This window comes from Heteronotia binoei, chromosome 1 (genome assembly GCF_032191835.1).
Source record: "Heteronotia binoei isolate CCM8104 ecotype False Entrance Well chromosome 1, APGP_CSIRO_Hbin_v1, whole genome shotgun sequence".
Lineage (NCBI taxonomy): Eukaryota > Metazoa > Chordata > Lepidosauria > Squamata > Gekkonidae > Heteronotia > Heteronotia binoei.
Genome location: NC_083223.1, coordinates 268,535,978 through 268,552,299, shown reverse-complemented (window position 1 = coordinate 268,552,299; position 16,322 = coordinate 268,535,978). Strand labels below are relative to the sequence as shown.

The 16,322-nt window shown below is 50.0% G+C and overlaps 1 protein-coding gene across 1 annotated transcript; it reads right to left on the bottom strand.

The window, feature by feature from the left end:
• Window positions 1-11,254: 11,254 nt before the first annotated feature.
• On the bottom strand, window positions 11,255-15,898 carry SLC39A1 (solute carrier family 39 member 1). Its single transcript, XM_060260761.1, has 3 exons — window positions 15,700-15,898; window positions 13,578-13,708; window positions 11,255-12,244 (listed from the first exon to the last, which is right to left on the bottom strand). The coding sequence occupies exons 1-3, from the start codon at window positions 15,896-15,898 to the stop codon at window positions 11,540-11,542; spliced, it is 1,035 nt and encodes a 344-aa protein (XP_060116744.1). The 3' UTR covers window positions 11,255-11,539.
• Between the last annotated feature and the right edge of the window lie 424 nt (window positions 15,899-16,322).

Sequence of the window (16,322 nt, the reverse complement as noted above, 5' to 3'; positions counted from 1 at the left end):
TATGCATAGATAATTGTTTCACAAACATGTTAATTATTATGTTGCGATTTTCATATTGTCGCATTGCTGGTTTTCTCTTATGCTTGCATTGTATAATTATCGTCCACTGTCATAATTCTTGGTTTTTTAAATGAGAAATAAAAAAATATATATTTAAAGAGGGGGAGGAGAGAAAGAAGAAGAAAGATTGCAGATTTATACCCCACCCTTCTCTCTAAAAAGAGCCCCATTGCACAGAGTGGTAAAGCTGCAGTACTGCAGTCCGAGCTCTCTTCTCACGACTTGAGTTCGATCCCAGCGGAAGCTTGGTTCAGGTAGCCGGCTCCAGGTTGACTCAGCCTTCCATCCTTCCGAGGTCGGTAAAATGAGGACCCAGCTTGCTGGGGGGAAAGTGTAGATGAATGGGGAAGGCAATGGCAAACCACCCCATTAAAAAAGTCTGCCGTGAAAACGCTTTGAAAGCAATGTCACCCCAGAGTCGGAAACGACTGGTGCTTGCACAGGGGACCTTTCCTTTACCTTTTTTTTAACCTTCTCTCTGAATCAATCTCAGAGCGGCTTACAAGCCTATATCTTCTCGCCCCCTGTGAGGTGGGTGGGGCTGAGAGGGCTCTCCCAGCGGCTGCCCTTTCAAGGACAACCTCTGCGAGAGCTATGGCTGACCCAAGGCCATTCCAGCAGGTGCAAGTGGAGGAGTGGGGAATCACACCCGGTTCTCCCAGATAAGAGTCCGTGCACTTCACCACGTCACCAAACTGGCTCCAGCAGTGGGGAGGGCAGGAATGAGCCAGTGCTTGATTCTCGTGGCCTTTTCCTACATGCCCAGGGTAAAGCCGATCACTGCTTCAAGGTAAGGAAGGAAACTTCCTCCAAGCTAGACAGGCCAAGAGATCCTGGAGGGTTTTTGCCTTCCTCTGAGCAGAGAGCAAGGGTTACTGAGGGAGTGGGCAAGAGGTCGCTTCCTGCTAGGATTGCCAGACCCAATTCAACAAATATTGAGGGACTTTGGGGGTGGAGCCAGGAGCAGGGTTGTGACAAACACAATTGAACTCCAAAGGGAGTTCTGGCCATCGCATTTAAAGAGACCGCACACCTTTTAAATGCCTTCCCTCCATTGGAAATAACGAAGGAAAGGGGCACCTTCTTTGGGGGCTCATAGAATTGGACCCCTCAGCCCAATCTTTTTGAAACTTGGAGGGTCTTTTGAGGAGAGGGATCGGATGCTATGCTGCAGATTTGGTGTCTCTACTCAAAAAACAGCCCCCCCCCCCCGAGGCCCAGATACCCATGGATCAATTCTCCATTATACCCTATGGGAATCAGTCTCCATAAGAAATAATGGAGTGCCAGCAGACATTTCCCTCCCCCCCCCCGCTTTCTGATGACCCTGAAGCCGGGGGAGGGCCTCCAAACCAGGGGATCCCCTGTCCCCACCTGGGGATTGGCAACCCTATTTCCTGCATTGTGCAGGGGGGTGGACTAGATGACCCTCAAGGAACTTTTTGGCTGGCTTTCTGCAGTGGAAATTTTGTTACACAGCCATGTTGCACACCCTTCTAACACGCCATTTATGGAGGACCTGTACCTCTTAAAAGAGCCCCGTGGCGCAGAGTGGTAAAGCTGCAGTACTGCAACCCTAAACTCTGCTCATGACCTGAGTTGGATCCCGGCGGAAGCTGGGTTCAGGTAGGCGGCTCAAGGTTGACTCAGGCTTCCATCCTTCTGAGGTCAGAAAAATGAGTACCCAGCTTTCTGGGGGAAAGACATGACTGCGGAAGGCAATGGCAAACCGCCCTGCCATGAAAACGTTATGAAAGCAACGTCACCCTCAGAGTCAAAAATGACTGGTGCTTGCACAGGGGACTACCTTTACCCTTTTTTGTACCTCTTAAACTCAATTAGAACTGTAATTTTCTATGCGATTGCGTGGCCCTCAATCTTCTGCTTTTTAAGGGCCACACCTTTTGCTAAACTTACAAAAGTAAAGAGATCGCCTCAGTCAATTTAACAAGTCGAAGAGGAGTGGACATGACAGATTTTTCTGCTGGAAAAGAAAATGGATGCCCCGCTCACGCCAGACCTGAGGAAGAAAGGACGTTTCTTGCCTAGCTTTTCTGGCTGTTGGCACGTCCCCAGCGGAACTTCGAAAGAAAAAAACGAGAAACAGTTTAGAAGATGAGGTTTTGCAAACGGGATTAAGGGATTAAAGGGGGGGGGATTTGTGCAAGGGAAACTGGAAAATGAAGGATGGCAGACATAAAGAGGATAACACATCCGTGCAGGACGTACCCTCAAGCAATGAACGAGAGGACAGCATCTGCCCTGGTGCTGGGACATGCCAAAGCTCATGAGTGAGGAATTATGAGGAACGATGTGTGTAGCTGGCTGTAAAATAGCAGACTTGGAAAAGGGTGCAGCATACCCAAGCCAGCGAGCTGCGGAAAACGATGAAGTTGGAGAGCCGAGTTCAAATCTCTGTTCAGAGAAAGTTTTATGTCAGACGTTCCCTGAAGCTAAAGTATCCCGCAGGGTTGCTAGGATAAAACACGATGGGGTAGGGAAGAAAGCCACTGCAAAGCCAAGCTTGGATCAATTTGGATCCATAAATAGAGGAGCGGGAGGGATCGCCCGTGAAATTCAGTTCCCTTCAAGCTACGTTAAAGGTTCATGATCTGCAGGGCTTTTTTTTTTGTGTGGAAAAATCCCAGCAGGGACTCACTTGCATATTAGGCCATGGCCCCTGATGTCACCATTGTTTCACGCAGGGCTTTTTTTGATAGAAAAAGCCCAGCAGGAACTCGTTTGCATATTAGGCCACATCCCCTGATGCCAAGCCAGCTGGAACTGTGTTCCTGCTTTAAAAAAAAATTGATTTGGCTTTGCAGATCAAGGCATCCTGTTAAACAGCTTATGAAGTTTTGAAGTGCTGCTATTAAGAGTTATATCTAACCTTGCTACCTGCTTTTGCTTTTGGCTCCACCTCCTTTGGCAGCCATTTTGTGTCCACTGCCATGCGTCAGAATTCCAAAGGTGTCCACAAGCTCAAAAAGGGCTGAGGGACCTCTGCGATGACCCTTGGGGCCAAAGGTAAGTACGGAGGTTGATAGCTGAAGCTATTGTTTCACAACTAATCAATGCACTCACCTCCTAGCTAGGTCGGATATCCAGAACCTTCAAAACATGTTTTTTAAATAGAGGGGAGCTGATGATGGCTCATTCCACACCAGAGGCTCAATCTTCACGCTTAGCACTTCATAAACTGAAGATCTGCCCCTTCCAACTCTGTGATCCTATACTGGGAGCAGCAAGGGTTCATTTTGTAGAAAAAGAGGTGCCGGAGCTCAGCACAAATTATTTGCATATGCCACACGCCCTTGACATCACCGGGAGGGGTACTAAATTATATCAGCTCAGCATCTCCCGTAAAATTCTTGAATTAGAATTGTCATAAAGCAACCTTACTCCCATCCAGTGTTCCCTCTAAGCCGAGTTCATATGAGCCCGCTCAGTTTTTTTAGCCTCTGGCTCGCCCATTTTTGTCTTCGCTCAGCCTGCTCAGGAAGGATGGCCCCTGAGCACAATCATTGATGCAGCAGCTCACAACTTTAATGCCAGTAGCTCACAAAGTATTTTTGCTCGCAACGACTCCACAACGTAGAGGGAACATCATACTTTTAAAATTACTCTCTCCTAGGTGGCCGCAGTGGCTTGATGAAGATTTCCATCTGTCTGCTTTCTCTGTTTTGGTTATTTCCCCATTTTTTTGTGGAGAAAAATATTAGAAAAATCTGTCAAATCCTGGAGTTCAGTGAAATTCTCACACGGAGTCTGAAAAACGGAGCCCCGAAGCTAGTATTTTGAGGGGAGGTAAGAAAGAGCACAATACAATTTAGAGGTTCTGAAGATCCGCTTCTGTGATCTGCCCCAAGTGAGGCTTGGGGGCAGCTATGCCGTTTGCACAAAGTGTGTTGGTTTCTTGAAGGCATGTGGTTGTACGCAATGGGAAATGGCATGCTGAACCAGGTGCGTGCCCCAGAAATACTTTGACAAAAAAGCTCGGGCCAGACCTACATGGGTCACCCCACCAAGTAAATTCAGACTTGTGGGTCACTAGACTCAAAAGGCTGAGAACTACTGTTTTATAAGCCAGTGAAATCGCATACGGATTCCATGAATTTCTAGGTGGGAGAGAGATACAGAAGGCCACAGACAGACAGCGGATCTCTGCACAAGCCTTTTTATTTGGTTCATCTGATTAGCAGTTTTGGCACACGAGGATGATACATTTGTGTTTTTCCAGCTGGTGAAACAAGCACAGGACACGTGATTCGAACTCCTGCTATTCACGCAAAGCAAGTTCTGCCAGCCACGACTGCCCAAACTCCCCTCCCCTCCCACTCATGACCCCTGAAATCAGAATCACTGCAAAGAAACAGATCAGAGCTGTAAATGGCAGCTCTGTACAGGCAACCCACAGGGAACTGCTGAACGTCAAATAATGCTACAAAACTAGCTGTGAACTCATCTCTCTGTTGTGAGTCAAGCCACACCAAAGATCAACTTGGCTATCGCATTAGGCCAGAGGCCCCGGGGGTTTTCAAATGCTGTTTCAAGAGAATCGGGGAATTCTTTGGAAACCTAGGAGAGGCTGGTTGGTGTTTGGTCCTCCTTCTTCTGTTTTGTCTCTTCGGTTTTTGTCCTTTATTCCTGTATTATAAGCTGGGCCCAAATGAATGGAGATCACCTTCAGTGTGAGCCTTTAACCACCACTGATCTGCCATAAAAACATAACAGGAGCCATTCTAGACCAAAGGTTCTGTAGCAGAGCCTCTGCTTGGCGTCCAGAAGGTCCCAGGTTCAATCCCCGGCATCTCCAGTTAAAAGGACCAGGCAGTAGGTGATGGGAAAGACCTCAGCTTGAGACCCTGGAGAGCTGCTGCCATAGCTCAGTGGGAGAAGATGATGATGATGATATTGGATTTGTATCCTGCCCTAGACTCTGAATCTCAAGAGTCTCAGAGCGGTCACGATCTCCTTTCCCTTCCTCCCCCACAACAGACACCCTGTGAGGTGGGTGGGGCTGAGAGAGCTCTCCCAGAAGCTGCCCTTTCAAGGACAACTATGAGACCCATGGCTGACCCAAGGCCAGCAGCTGCCAAGTGGAGGAGTGGGGAATCAAACCTGGTTCTCCCAGAAAATAAAAAAAGAGTCTGCACACTTAACCACTACACCAAACTGGCTCTCTGCTTAACATGCAGGAGGTCCCTGGTTCAATCCCCGGCATCTCCATTTCAAAGGACCAGGCAGGAGGTGAGGCGAAAGGCTTCTACCTGAGACCCTGGAGAGCTGCAGCTAGTCTCAACAGAGGCTATAGCTCAGTGGAACAGCCTCTGCTTTGTATGCAGAAGGTCCCAGGTTCGATCCCCAGCTGAAAAGACAAGGCAGTAGGTGATGTCAAAGACCTCAGCATGAGACCACGGAGAGCTGCTGCCAGTCTGAGCAGGGCTTACGGCTCAGTGGTAGAGCATCTGCTTGGGACGCAGGAAGTCCCCGGTTCAATCCCCGGCATCTCCAGTTCAAAGGGACCAGGCAGGAGGTGATGGGAAAGACCTCAGCCTGAGACCCTGGAGAGCTATGGAGAGGGGCTGTGGCTTAGAGGTAGATCCTCTGCTTGGCATGCAGAAGGTCCCAGGTTCTATCCCCGGCATCTCCAGTTAAAAGGACCAGGGGGTAGGTGAGGTGAAAGACTTCTACCTGAGACCCTGGAGAGCTGCAGTAGGGGTTGTGGCTCAGGGGAACAGCCTCTGCTTAGCATGCAGAAGGTCCCAGGTTCAGTCCTTTGTGTTTTCAGTTACAGTTAAAATGACCAGGCAATAAGTGAGGTGAAAGACTTCTACCTGAGACCCCGGGGAGCTGCAGAAGGGGTTGTGACTCAGGGGAACAGCCTCTGCTTGGCATGCAGAAGGTCCCAGGTTCAATCCCTGGAATCTCCAGTTAAAAGGACCAGGGGGTAGGAGAGGTGAAAGACTTCTACCTGAGACCCCGGAGAGCTGCAGTAGGGGTTGTGGCTTTGGGGAACAGCCTCTGCTTGGCATGCAGAAGGTCCCCGGTTCAATCCCCGGCATCTCCAGTTCAAAGGACCAGGCAGAGGGTGATGGGAAAGACCTCAGCCTGGGACCCTGGAGACCCTCTGCCAATTTGAGCAGAAAATACTGTGATGGACTGGGGGGGGCGTCTGATTCAGTATATTGCAGCTTCACGTGGCCCTCTCATTTGGGATCCTGGGCCGCACTGCAGCCAAGCAGATGCCCCTAGGAGGCATACAAGCAAGAGCAGGAAGGTCACAGCCTCCCTTTGTCATCGCCCCCCCCCCCTTCCAGGAACTCATATTCAACTCAACACTGCTCTTGAACGGGGGAGCCTCCATTCTATCCTCATGACAAATAGCCAGTGTCTTTTTTGTAGCAGGAACTCCTTTGCATATTAGGCCACACCCCTGATGTAGCCAGTCCTCCGAGCGCTTACAGTAGGCCCTGTAAGAAGAGTTCTAGGATCATAGAGTTGGAAGGGACTTCCAGGGTCATCTAGTCCAACCCCCTGCACAATGCAGGAAACTCACCAACGCCTCCCCCTAAATTCACAGGATCTTCATCGCTGTCAGACGGCCATCTAGCCTCTGTTTAGAAACCTCCAAGGAAGGAGAGCCCACCACCTCCCCAGGAAGTCTGTTCCACTGAGGAACTGCTCTAACGGTCAGGAAGTTCTTCCTAATGTTGAGCCAGAAACTCTTTTGATTTAATTTCAACCCACTGGTTCTAGTCCAACTTTCTGGGGCTACAGAAAACAATCCTACACCATCCTCTATATGACAGCCTTTCAAGGACTTGAAGATGATGAAGACGACATTGGATTTATATTCTGTGCTCCACTCAGAGTGGCTCACAATCTCCGTTATCTTCCTCCCCAACAACGAACACCATGTGAGGTGAATGGGGCTGAGAGGACACTCACAGCAGTTGCCCTTTCAAGGACAACCTCTGCCAGAGCTATGGCTGACCCAAGGCCATTCCAGCAGGTGCAAGTGGAGGAGTGGGGGAATCAAACCCGGTTCTCCCAGATAAGAGTCCGCACACTTAACCACTACGCCAAACTGGCTGATCCTAAGATGGTGATCCTATCACCTCTCAGCCGCCTCCTCTCCTGTAAGCTCCATAAGGATTGGCTACATCAGGGGGGCGGGCCCTAATTTGCAAAGGAGTTCCTGCTACAAAAAAAAGAAAAAAAGAGAAAGCCCTGCAAACAGCTATAGAGGCAGACTTCTCCATGGGTTTGCCTAATCCCCTTTTCAAGACAACCTAACCTAGTAGCCATCTCTACCTTCTGTGGTACTAACTTCCCCAAGCTACTCCAGGAGCGAAGGATCGCTTCCTTTTGTCTGTCTCCAAAATTCTCACACTTTATTCCCCCTCTCCTTCGCTGGGAAGCGCTGAATGTCTTCAGAGACCCCAGACAGAGTCAGTACGTTTTACTGGAGTCCAGAGGGGAGAGGGAGATATTCAGGCCACGAAGGCTGATCACTACAATTTCGAAAACAGAACTTTTTCTTATGGGATGGTGACAGACACAGCTGGTACATAACAGGCCCAGAGGAGTTATGCTCAAGCACCCGAAGAGAGATCTTTGATGGCTCATTGCTTAAAAGGCTACACCAAGTTTATTTAGTAACAATAACACTAATAAAGAGATACACTAACATCCTTTCTGGATAAGAAATAATTTTCTTGCAGCTCTCCCGATGAGAGAGTTTTCCAGGGAATACAGACATTAAAATCCACTTGTGCAGCAAATGTCAACAGCAAAATACCCCCCCAATAATAAAAGCATCCCCCCCACAAAAGGAAACAGGTTAAGGCGGGGGGGGGGGGGGGGGAATGCAGGTTCAAACAACCGAAAATGCATCAAAAATGCCCAGCAGGGAACTGCGATGATCTCTGTTTTCGGTGATTTATTGTACCTTAGGCCTAGTAGAAGACGACCATCGATTTATATCCTGCCCTTCTCTCTGAATCAGGGTGGCTTACAATCTCCTTTATCTTCCCCCTTCCCCACAACAGCCACCCTGTGAGGTGGGTGGGGCTGAGAGAGCTCTCCCAGAAGCTCCCCTTTCAAGGACAGAGTCTCAGAGTGGCTCACAATCTCCTTTACCTTCCTCCCCCACAACAGACACCCTGTGAGGTGGGCGGGGCTGAGAGGGCTCTCACAGCAGCTGCCCTTTCAAGGACAGGGGCTCAGAGCGGCCTACAATCTCCTTTACCTTCCTCCCCCACAACAGACACCCTGTGAAGTGGGTGGGGCTGAGAGGGCTCTCACAGCAGCTGCCCTTTCAAGGACAACCTCTGCCAGAGCTATGGCTGACCCAAGGCCATTCCAGCAGGTGCAAGTGGAGGAGTGGGGAATCGAACCCGGTTCTCCCAGATAAGAGTCCGCGCACTTAACCACTGCACCAAACTGGCTCTAGTAACGCCTATTCCTTATCTGCCCTTACAACAGGCTATAGCAACTTTTCCAAGAGCTGATTTCCCCAAGCCAGGGGTAAGCCTCATGCTTAGGACAATGCGTGAGTTCATACACTATTCACTGCTGAAAGCCAGGCAAGGTGAAACCAAAGGAAATTCAGGCACACGCCGGAAGCTGCTGGCTAATACCATTCCACATGAAGGTTGGAAGCGCTAAAGGCTGTAGACGGCATACTGGCAGCCTAACCTACCCCCAAAGGATTTTGGTGCCAATCAAATGGAGCAGCGAATGGTTAACTGTTGTGTGTTCCTTAAAGGAAAGGCAGAATAAAAACATGATACTTTGCTCTGGGGGAAAGGTGTTCCACATGACTACTAGAATCGTGGTTAAGGATCGGCTGCAAGAGAGGATGTGAAACTGATTTAGTTTGCAATCCATAATTTGCGTTGTTCCTCGTTAACACAACGAACTGAACCACGGTTAAGCGCATTACTCTGCTCCCTGCCCCTTTGCTCGCGAGAAAACAGGCAGGTCCGTAGACTATCCAGTGGGAAGGATTCGTACAATCAAAACCACGACACGGCTTGAGGTCTGAACCAGGCTTTGCGCAGCAAACCACAGTTACGGCCAAGGCTGTTTTGCGTAGTAGGAGCTCCTTCGCATATTAGGCCACATGCCCCTGATGTAGCCAATCCTGGAGCATTCCGTAGGCCCTATGCTAAGAGCTTCGTGAGCTCCAGGGGGAATGGCGAAAACAGGGAGATGTGGCCTAATATGCAAAGGAGTCCCTGCTACAAAAAAAGGCCCTGGATAGGGCCAATCCAGAACGAAAACCAATTGCAGTTAAAAACTACTGCAAAACTTGAAATCTTAACCAGGGTTAGCATGGCTGATCACAGTCAGTGTTAACCCAGGCTGAAGACAACAAACAGTTCTGAAGTTGACACAGGCTTATACCCCTTTCCGGTCGGAATGGTACACACTACTGAAACGATAACATGCTACAATGCGTATCTGGAAGCTTGACGTTTAACTACGGTTGGCTGCACAAAATAGGAGTCGATTGCACCTTTAAGACCAACAGTTTCATCCAGAACGTAAGCTCTCGTGGGCATGCACGCTTCTTCAGACGAGGAAAGAGGTGCAGGAAGCAGAGCCGCATCAACCGTGGGGAAGATTTCCAAACACGCAGCGCTTTGACCAATGATTCCACGTGTGGAAGTCCTTCCAGGTGGAAAGAGTATGGATATGCTCGTCACCTTTAACCATGCTTAATGACAACCATGGTTACATTTTTTTGTCTACCAAAGGCCTACGAGCAGGGCTTTTTTTGTAGTGGGAACTCCTTTGCATATTAGGCCACTTACCCCTGATGTAGCCAATCCTCCAAGAGCTTACAGGGCTCTTAGTTCAGGGCCTATGTTCCGGGAGGACTGGCTACATCAGGGGGGCGTGGCATAATATACAAAGGAGTTCCTGCTACAAAATGGGCCCCGCCTACAAGATCAAGTTTCTGATACCACCCCTAGAACTGCTAATACAGTGGGTTCCCAGCACGGTGCCCACGGACACCACAGTGCCCGCTGGCATCTTTCCTGATGCCCGACAAGTGTTTTTTAAGAAACACTGCTTAGTGTGCATGTCTGTATAGCCAGGGGTTTTTTTTGTAGCAGGAACTCCGTTGCAAATTAGGCCGCACCCCCCTGACGTAGCCAATCCTCCAAGAGCTTACAGGGCTCTTCTTACAGGGCCTACTGTAAGCTCTTGAAGGACTGGCTACATCAGGGGAGTGTGACCTAATATGCAAAGGAGCTCCTGCTCCCAAAAACGTCTGCGTGTAGCTCAGAATGAGCTCTACTTGGAGACAGAGCTCTGTGTTAACTAAAAAATTATATATTTAAAACTGGATGCAATTTCTCCAGCACGAGTTCGTCAATTTTCTCTGTGTTGGGCAAGCTAATGACGGAATCCAGATTTTTTCACAAGCCAGGGTTATTACCGATTTGCACTTGTGCACGCATCGCGAAAGGTCGTGTGTGAAACCGCCTGTTTCAGAGACGCGTATTCTGTTTGCATAGGAGTCACTGCACGTTACAAGAGTACACACCATCTGCACATTCCCCCTTCAGAACTTCACAGAAGCTCAGGTAAAGCTGAGGATTGGGGCTTAGAGAATGCTTTGGCACGTAGTATTGAAATCGGCATACGCACAACTAAGCTGGTGAACATGGAAGGACCCCGGTCCGGAAATACTTGTAACAAGAAAGACTTTAGAGAAGGGATTCTCTCCTCTCTCGCACACAATTTAAGGAGACTGACCCCTTTAAAAAACTGAAAGCAAGGGACATTCAAGGCACCCAAGAGATTAAGGCAAGAAAGTGGAGCCGGAGACGGGGACAGCTCCAGCATTTTGGCACCAGAAATCACGTCTGGAAGAAGGGGAAAAAAAACCCTCCTACTTTCCCGCTGTCCTCGTTGCACAAGAAAACCCCTGGTGGAAAAAACCCTATGCACGCGTTGAAAATCTGAACCCTGGTTATATCCTCTAAACGCAATCAAAATCAGGCAAAATGCTACTTGTCCCGGCCAAATTCCTTTCCCGTCCCAAAAGCAACGCGAGCCAGTTTTGCCCACAATTCTAAGATCACGTGTAACAATCAACTCAAGATCACATCTAGGGAAGCCAGACTTAGGATTGTGGGATCTCGCTGGACTTCTGGAATGAGGAAGTCGTTGGCACCGTTCAGCGGTATATTTAAAAGGATCGAGCCTGCTCATTTTGAGAATAACCGTTCCCAGGGTGGTCTCCAAGGGAAAGAAGGAAAATCCATTCCCAGTTTTTGCTTCGGGGTTAATAGTTTTGGGATTCAAAGGGGAAATAACGAGGAAGCGGGGGGACACTTGGAAGTTAACCCCTCGCCGGAGGGGAAAAACCAGAACAGTGAGGGTTTTTCATTCCTTATTCCTCTCCACCCCGTTTTCCCAAGCTGGTGAAATGCTGCTCCTGTTCCTGACGTGGTCCTCAGATCTTAATGAACAGGATGCCGGTCACAACGGCAAATCCGGCCAACAGGACAATGACTTTGAGGATCCGCTGCTCAGAGGAGCTGAGCTCGTGGGGCAGAATCTCCAAGAAGGTGATGTAGACGAAAGTGCCAGCCGCCAGCCCTTCCAGCACGCTGCGCGAGAGGCCGTGCAGGACGACTGAGGGGGTCTCCGTCAGGACCACGCCCAGCCCGACACCCAAGGGGGACATGATGGAGAAGAGAATCAGGCAGCCAGCTACAGCCCGGACCCGCATCCGGCTCTGGAGCAGTTTGAAACTGAGGCTGAAGGCGATGGCCCCCTTGTGGATCAGCAGCGCCAGGCAGATCTCGAGGGCCTGGGCGCTCCCTTCCTGCAGCCCCACAGCCAGCCCCTCGAAGACGGAGTGGAGGGAGAGCGCCAGCAGCAGCACAAAGCAGCGGATGGCCGAGTGGGCGTTGAAGTCCACGTGGAAGTGGGGGCGCTCCCGGAGGGGGCCGTCCCGAGGCAGCTGGCGGGGCAGGGGCCCGTCCGGCCAGCCCTGGTCCTGGAGGGCGCCAGAGTTCTGCGAAGCTGAGCTCAGCAGGGCTTGCGTCTCCTCCAGGGAACCCGCGGGGTCCTTGTAGGCCAGGACGATCTGCTCCATGACGAGAACCAGGAAGAAGCCCATGGCCAAGATGAACTCTTGCAGGGGGAAGAAGAGCTGCAGGAGGGAAGGAAAAGGAGGAGGCTCAGAAGATGGGGACCCGGAATGTGCACAGCAGACCACTCCCCCTGACATCACCAGTTTCCCACAGGAACTCATTTGCATAGTAGGCCACACCCTCTGACACCACCATTGTTTCACGCAGGGCTTTTTTGTAGAAAAAGCCCAGCAGGAACTCATTGTTATAGTAGGCCACACCCCCTGACATCACCATTGTTTCTACAAAAAAGCTCAGGAACTCATTTGCATAGCAGGACACACCACCTGATGGCACCACTGTTTCACACAGGGCTTTTTTTGTAGAAAAAAAAGCCTAGCAGGAACTCATTTGCATAATAGGCCACACCCTCTGACATCATTGTTTCACACAGACTTTTTTTGTAGAAAAAGCCCAGCAGGGTCCTATTTGCATAGTAGGCCACACCCTCTGACACCACCATTGTTTCACACAAGGCTTTTTTGTAGAAAAAGTCCAGCAGGACCTCATTTGCATAGCAGACCACACCCCGATACTGCCATTGTTTCACACAGAGCTTTTTCTGTAGAAACTCATTTGCATAGTAGGCCACACCCTCTGACACCACCATTGTCTCACACAGGGCTTTTTTGTAGAAACTCATTTGCATAGTAGGCCACACCCTCTGACACCACCATTGTTTCACACAAGGCTTTTTTGTAGAAAAAGTCCAGCAGGACCTCATTTGCATAGCAGGCCACACCCCGATACTGCCATTGTTTCACACAGGGCTTTTTCTGTAGAAACTCATTTGCATAATAGTCCACACCCTCTGAAACCACCATTGTTTCACGCAGGGCTTTTTTGTAGAAAAAGCCCAGCAAGAACTCATTGGTATAGTAGGCCACACCCCTTAACACACCATTTTTTCACACAGGGCTTTTTCTGTAAAAACTCATTTGCATAGTAGGCCACACCCCCTGACACCACCATTGTTTCACACAAGGCTTTTTTTATAGAAAAGGCCCAGCAGGAACTCATTTGCACAGTAGGCCACACCCTCTGACACCACCATTGTTTCATGCAGGGCTTTTTTGTTATAGTAGGCCACACCCCCTGACCTCAACATCGTTCCACAGAACTCGTTTGCATAGTAAGCCAAACCCCCTGAAACAGAGCCGTTCTTGTGGGTTCCTGCTCAAAAAAAGCCTTGATAATGACAACAGATAACACTACTAGGGTCACATGCCATGCGTTTTTTGTTCCCCCAGGCCACGTTTGGTAGAACTTTCTGGTCTCCAGTACAGAGATTATGGTGTGACAAGACTCCCCAAAAGTCAGAGAAGCCGATTTCCTGTCCCGGCCCTCACTTACCGTGATCCCCAATTCAGCCAGGGCCTCGTTGATGCTGCTGAGGTAATCGGGAATCAGGTCCAGGAGACAGGTCGCCAGGAAGACTCCGCCGGCAAAACAGCTCACCAGGCTTAACGCTTTCTTCCGAGTAGCTGTCAGAAGAGAAAGAAAGTGTTTAGCAGGAAAAGGGTGGGGTAGATCCTACCCCAATCCTACCAGCCCGCTGAGCAATTTATTAGGACGTTTATAGCCCATCTTTCCTTTCAACAGCTTCCAAGCCTTCCATTGGTGGAAGAGCCGTTTAAGTCACTGGCAGTCTTTTAGCAGCGGCTGGACAAACCCTTGTCAGGGACGCTCTAGGCTGATCCTGCATTGAGCAGGGGGTGGGACCAGGTGACCTCTGTGGCCCCTTCCAACTCTGGGGTTCTAGGATTCTATAAGCCAGAGAAAAGCTCCATAGGGTAGAGGAGGGGTGGCCAAACTGTGGCTCAGGAGCCACATATGGCTCTTTCACACACATTATATGGCTCTCAGAGCTCCCACCAGTCCATCAGCTGGCTTGGAGAAGGCATTTCTCTCTTTAAATCACATCTCCAAGTCAAGCCAGCTGGTGGCTTTGAGAATGCATTAAAAGTTAAAGTTGCTTTCTTTCTACCTCTCCCCATCTATTTGTTTTCCTTCCACCTTTCTTACCACTCTTCCTTCCTCCCTGTCTTACAGCTTTCGACCATCTGACATTCACATGTTGTGGCTCGCAAACATCTGACATTTATTCTATGTGGCTCTTACATTAAACAAGTCTGGGAGACCCAGGTGTGAATCCCCATCCGGCTGTTGAAGCTGACCAGGGAACCTTGGGCCAGTCACATACTCTCAGTCTAACCCACCTCCCAGGGTTGTTGTAAGGATAAAATAGAGGAGAGGAGAATTAGGGGATGGCTCATTGGTAGAGCATCTGCTTGGTAAGCAGGAGGTCCCAGGTTCAATCCCCGGCATCTCCAACTAAAAAGGGTCCAGGCAAGTAGGTGTGAAAAACCTCAGCTTGAGACCCTGGAGAGCCGCTGCCAGTCTACTCAGACAATACTGACTTTGATGGACCGAGGGTCTGATTCAGTATAAGGCAGCTTCATATGCTCCTATGATGCCGGTTTGGTGTAGTGGTTAAGTGTGCGGACTCTTATCTGGGAGAACCGGGTTTGATTCCCCACTCCTCCACTTGCACCTGCTAGCATGGCCTTGGGTCAGCCAGAGCTCTGGCAGAGGTTGTCCTTGAAAGGGCAGCTGCTGTGAGAGCCCTCTCCAGCCCCACCCACCTCACAGGGTGTCTGTTGCGGGGGAGGAAGATAAAGGAGATTGTGAGCCGCTCTGAGACTCTTCGGAGTGGAGGGCGGGATATAAACCCAATATCTTCATCTACCTCACAGGGTGTCTGTTGTGAGGGGGGGAAGGTAAAGGAGTTTGTGAGCCGCTCTGAGACTCTTTGGAGTGGAGGGCGGGATATAAATCCAATATCTTCATCTACCTCACAGGGTGTCTGTTGTGGGGGAGGAAGGTAAAGGAGATTGTGAGCCGCTCTGAGGCTCTTCGGAGTGGAGGGTGGGATATAAATCCAATATCTTCATCTACCTCACAGGGTGTCTGTTGTGGGGGAGGAAGGTAAAGGAGATTGTGAGCCGCTCTGAGACTCTTCGGAGTGGAGGGCGGGATATAAATCCAATATCTTCTTCTTCTTTGGGTCCCAACTGGAGAAAAAGGAACAACTCAACTAACAAACACCAGGCCCTGTTAAGGAGGGATGGAGAAGAGGAGGAAGAGGAAGAAGCGGAAGGAGAAGGAAGAGGAAGAATTTATTCTCCACCCTTCACTCAGAGCGGCATACAATCTCTTTCCCTTCCCCTCCCCATAGCACCCTGTGAGGTAGGTGCGGCTGAGAGAGCTCTCTGAGAAAACTGCTCTTGAGAGAACAGCTGTGAGAGAACTGACCCAAGGTCACCCAACAGCTGTACGTGAAAAAGGAGTGGCGAATCAAACCCAGTTCTCCCTGATTGATTCATTTCTTAGACTTGTATCCCGCCCTCCCTGCCAAAGCAGGCTTAGAGTCCATGCACTTAACCACTACACCAAACTGGCTCTTCATCCTTACCTGAGGAGCTGGTTGCAGACCCGGGACGATGGAAAACCCACAGAGGCAAGAACCCACACAGCAGAGTCACCAACAGCAGCAGCACCAGCGATCCCAACTTCACCTCCAAACCCACCGGAGACTGCAATACCACAGGCTGACTATAGGGGTGCCACACCAACGGGTCCAGTTCAGGCTCAGGTCCCCCCGGCTCAGCCATTGCTGCGGACAGAGGTTTCGAACCCAGCTTCTGCATGACCCCCAAGAGGCTTGCTCTCTTCTCCTTCTTATCTGCAGCACAGCCAACCGAAGGGTGCCTTCAAATGGCACATGCCATCGCTGTCTGATCGATCTGTTTCAGGAAGTCGAGAGAGACCGAGGCTTGGCAGAACTCGCCCTGGAAGAGGAGACAGAGCAAAAAAGAGGGTAGGAACCAAAGTGTTGGGTGAGCAGAGGGGAGGAAGGAAGACATTCTGAGATGCACCTGCTGCCATGGATGGCACTACGCACAGCGATCATTTAGAGAGGAACTGTCAGATGTCATTGTGGAGGAACCAGACCCAGTGAGAGACAGACAGACAGAGAGAGAGAGTACTCTTCAGAAGTCTTTGTAGGGGAGGCAGTAATAGTGTGTGTCTGTGCTT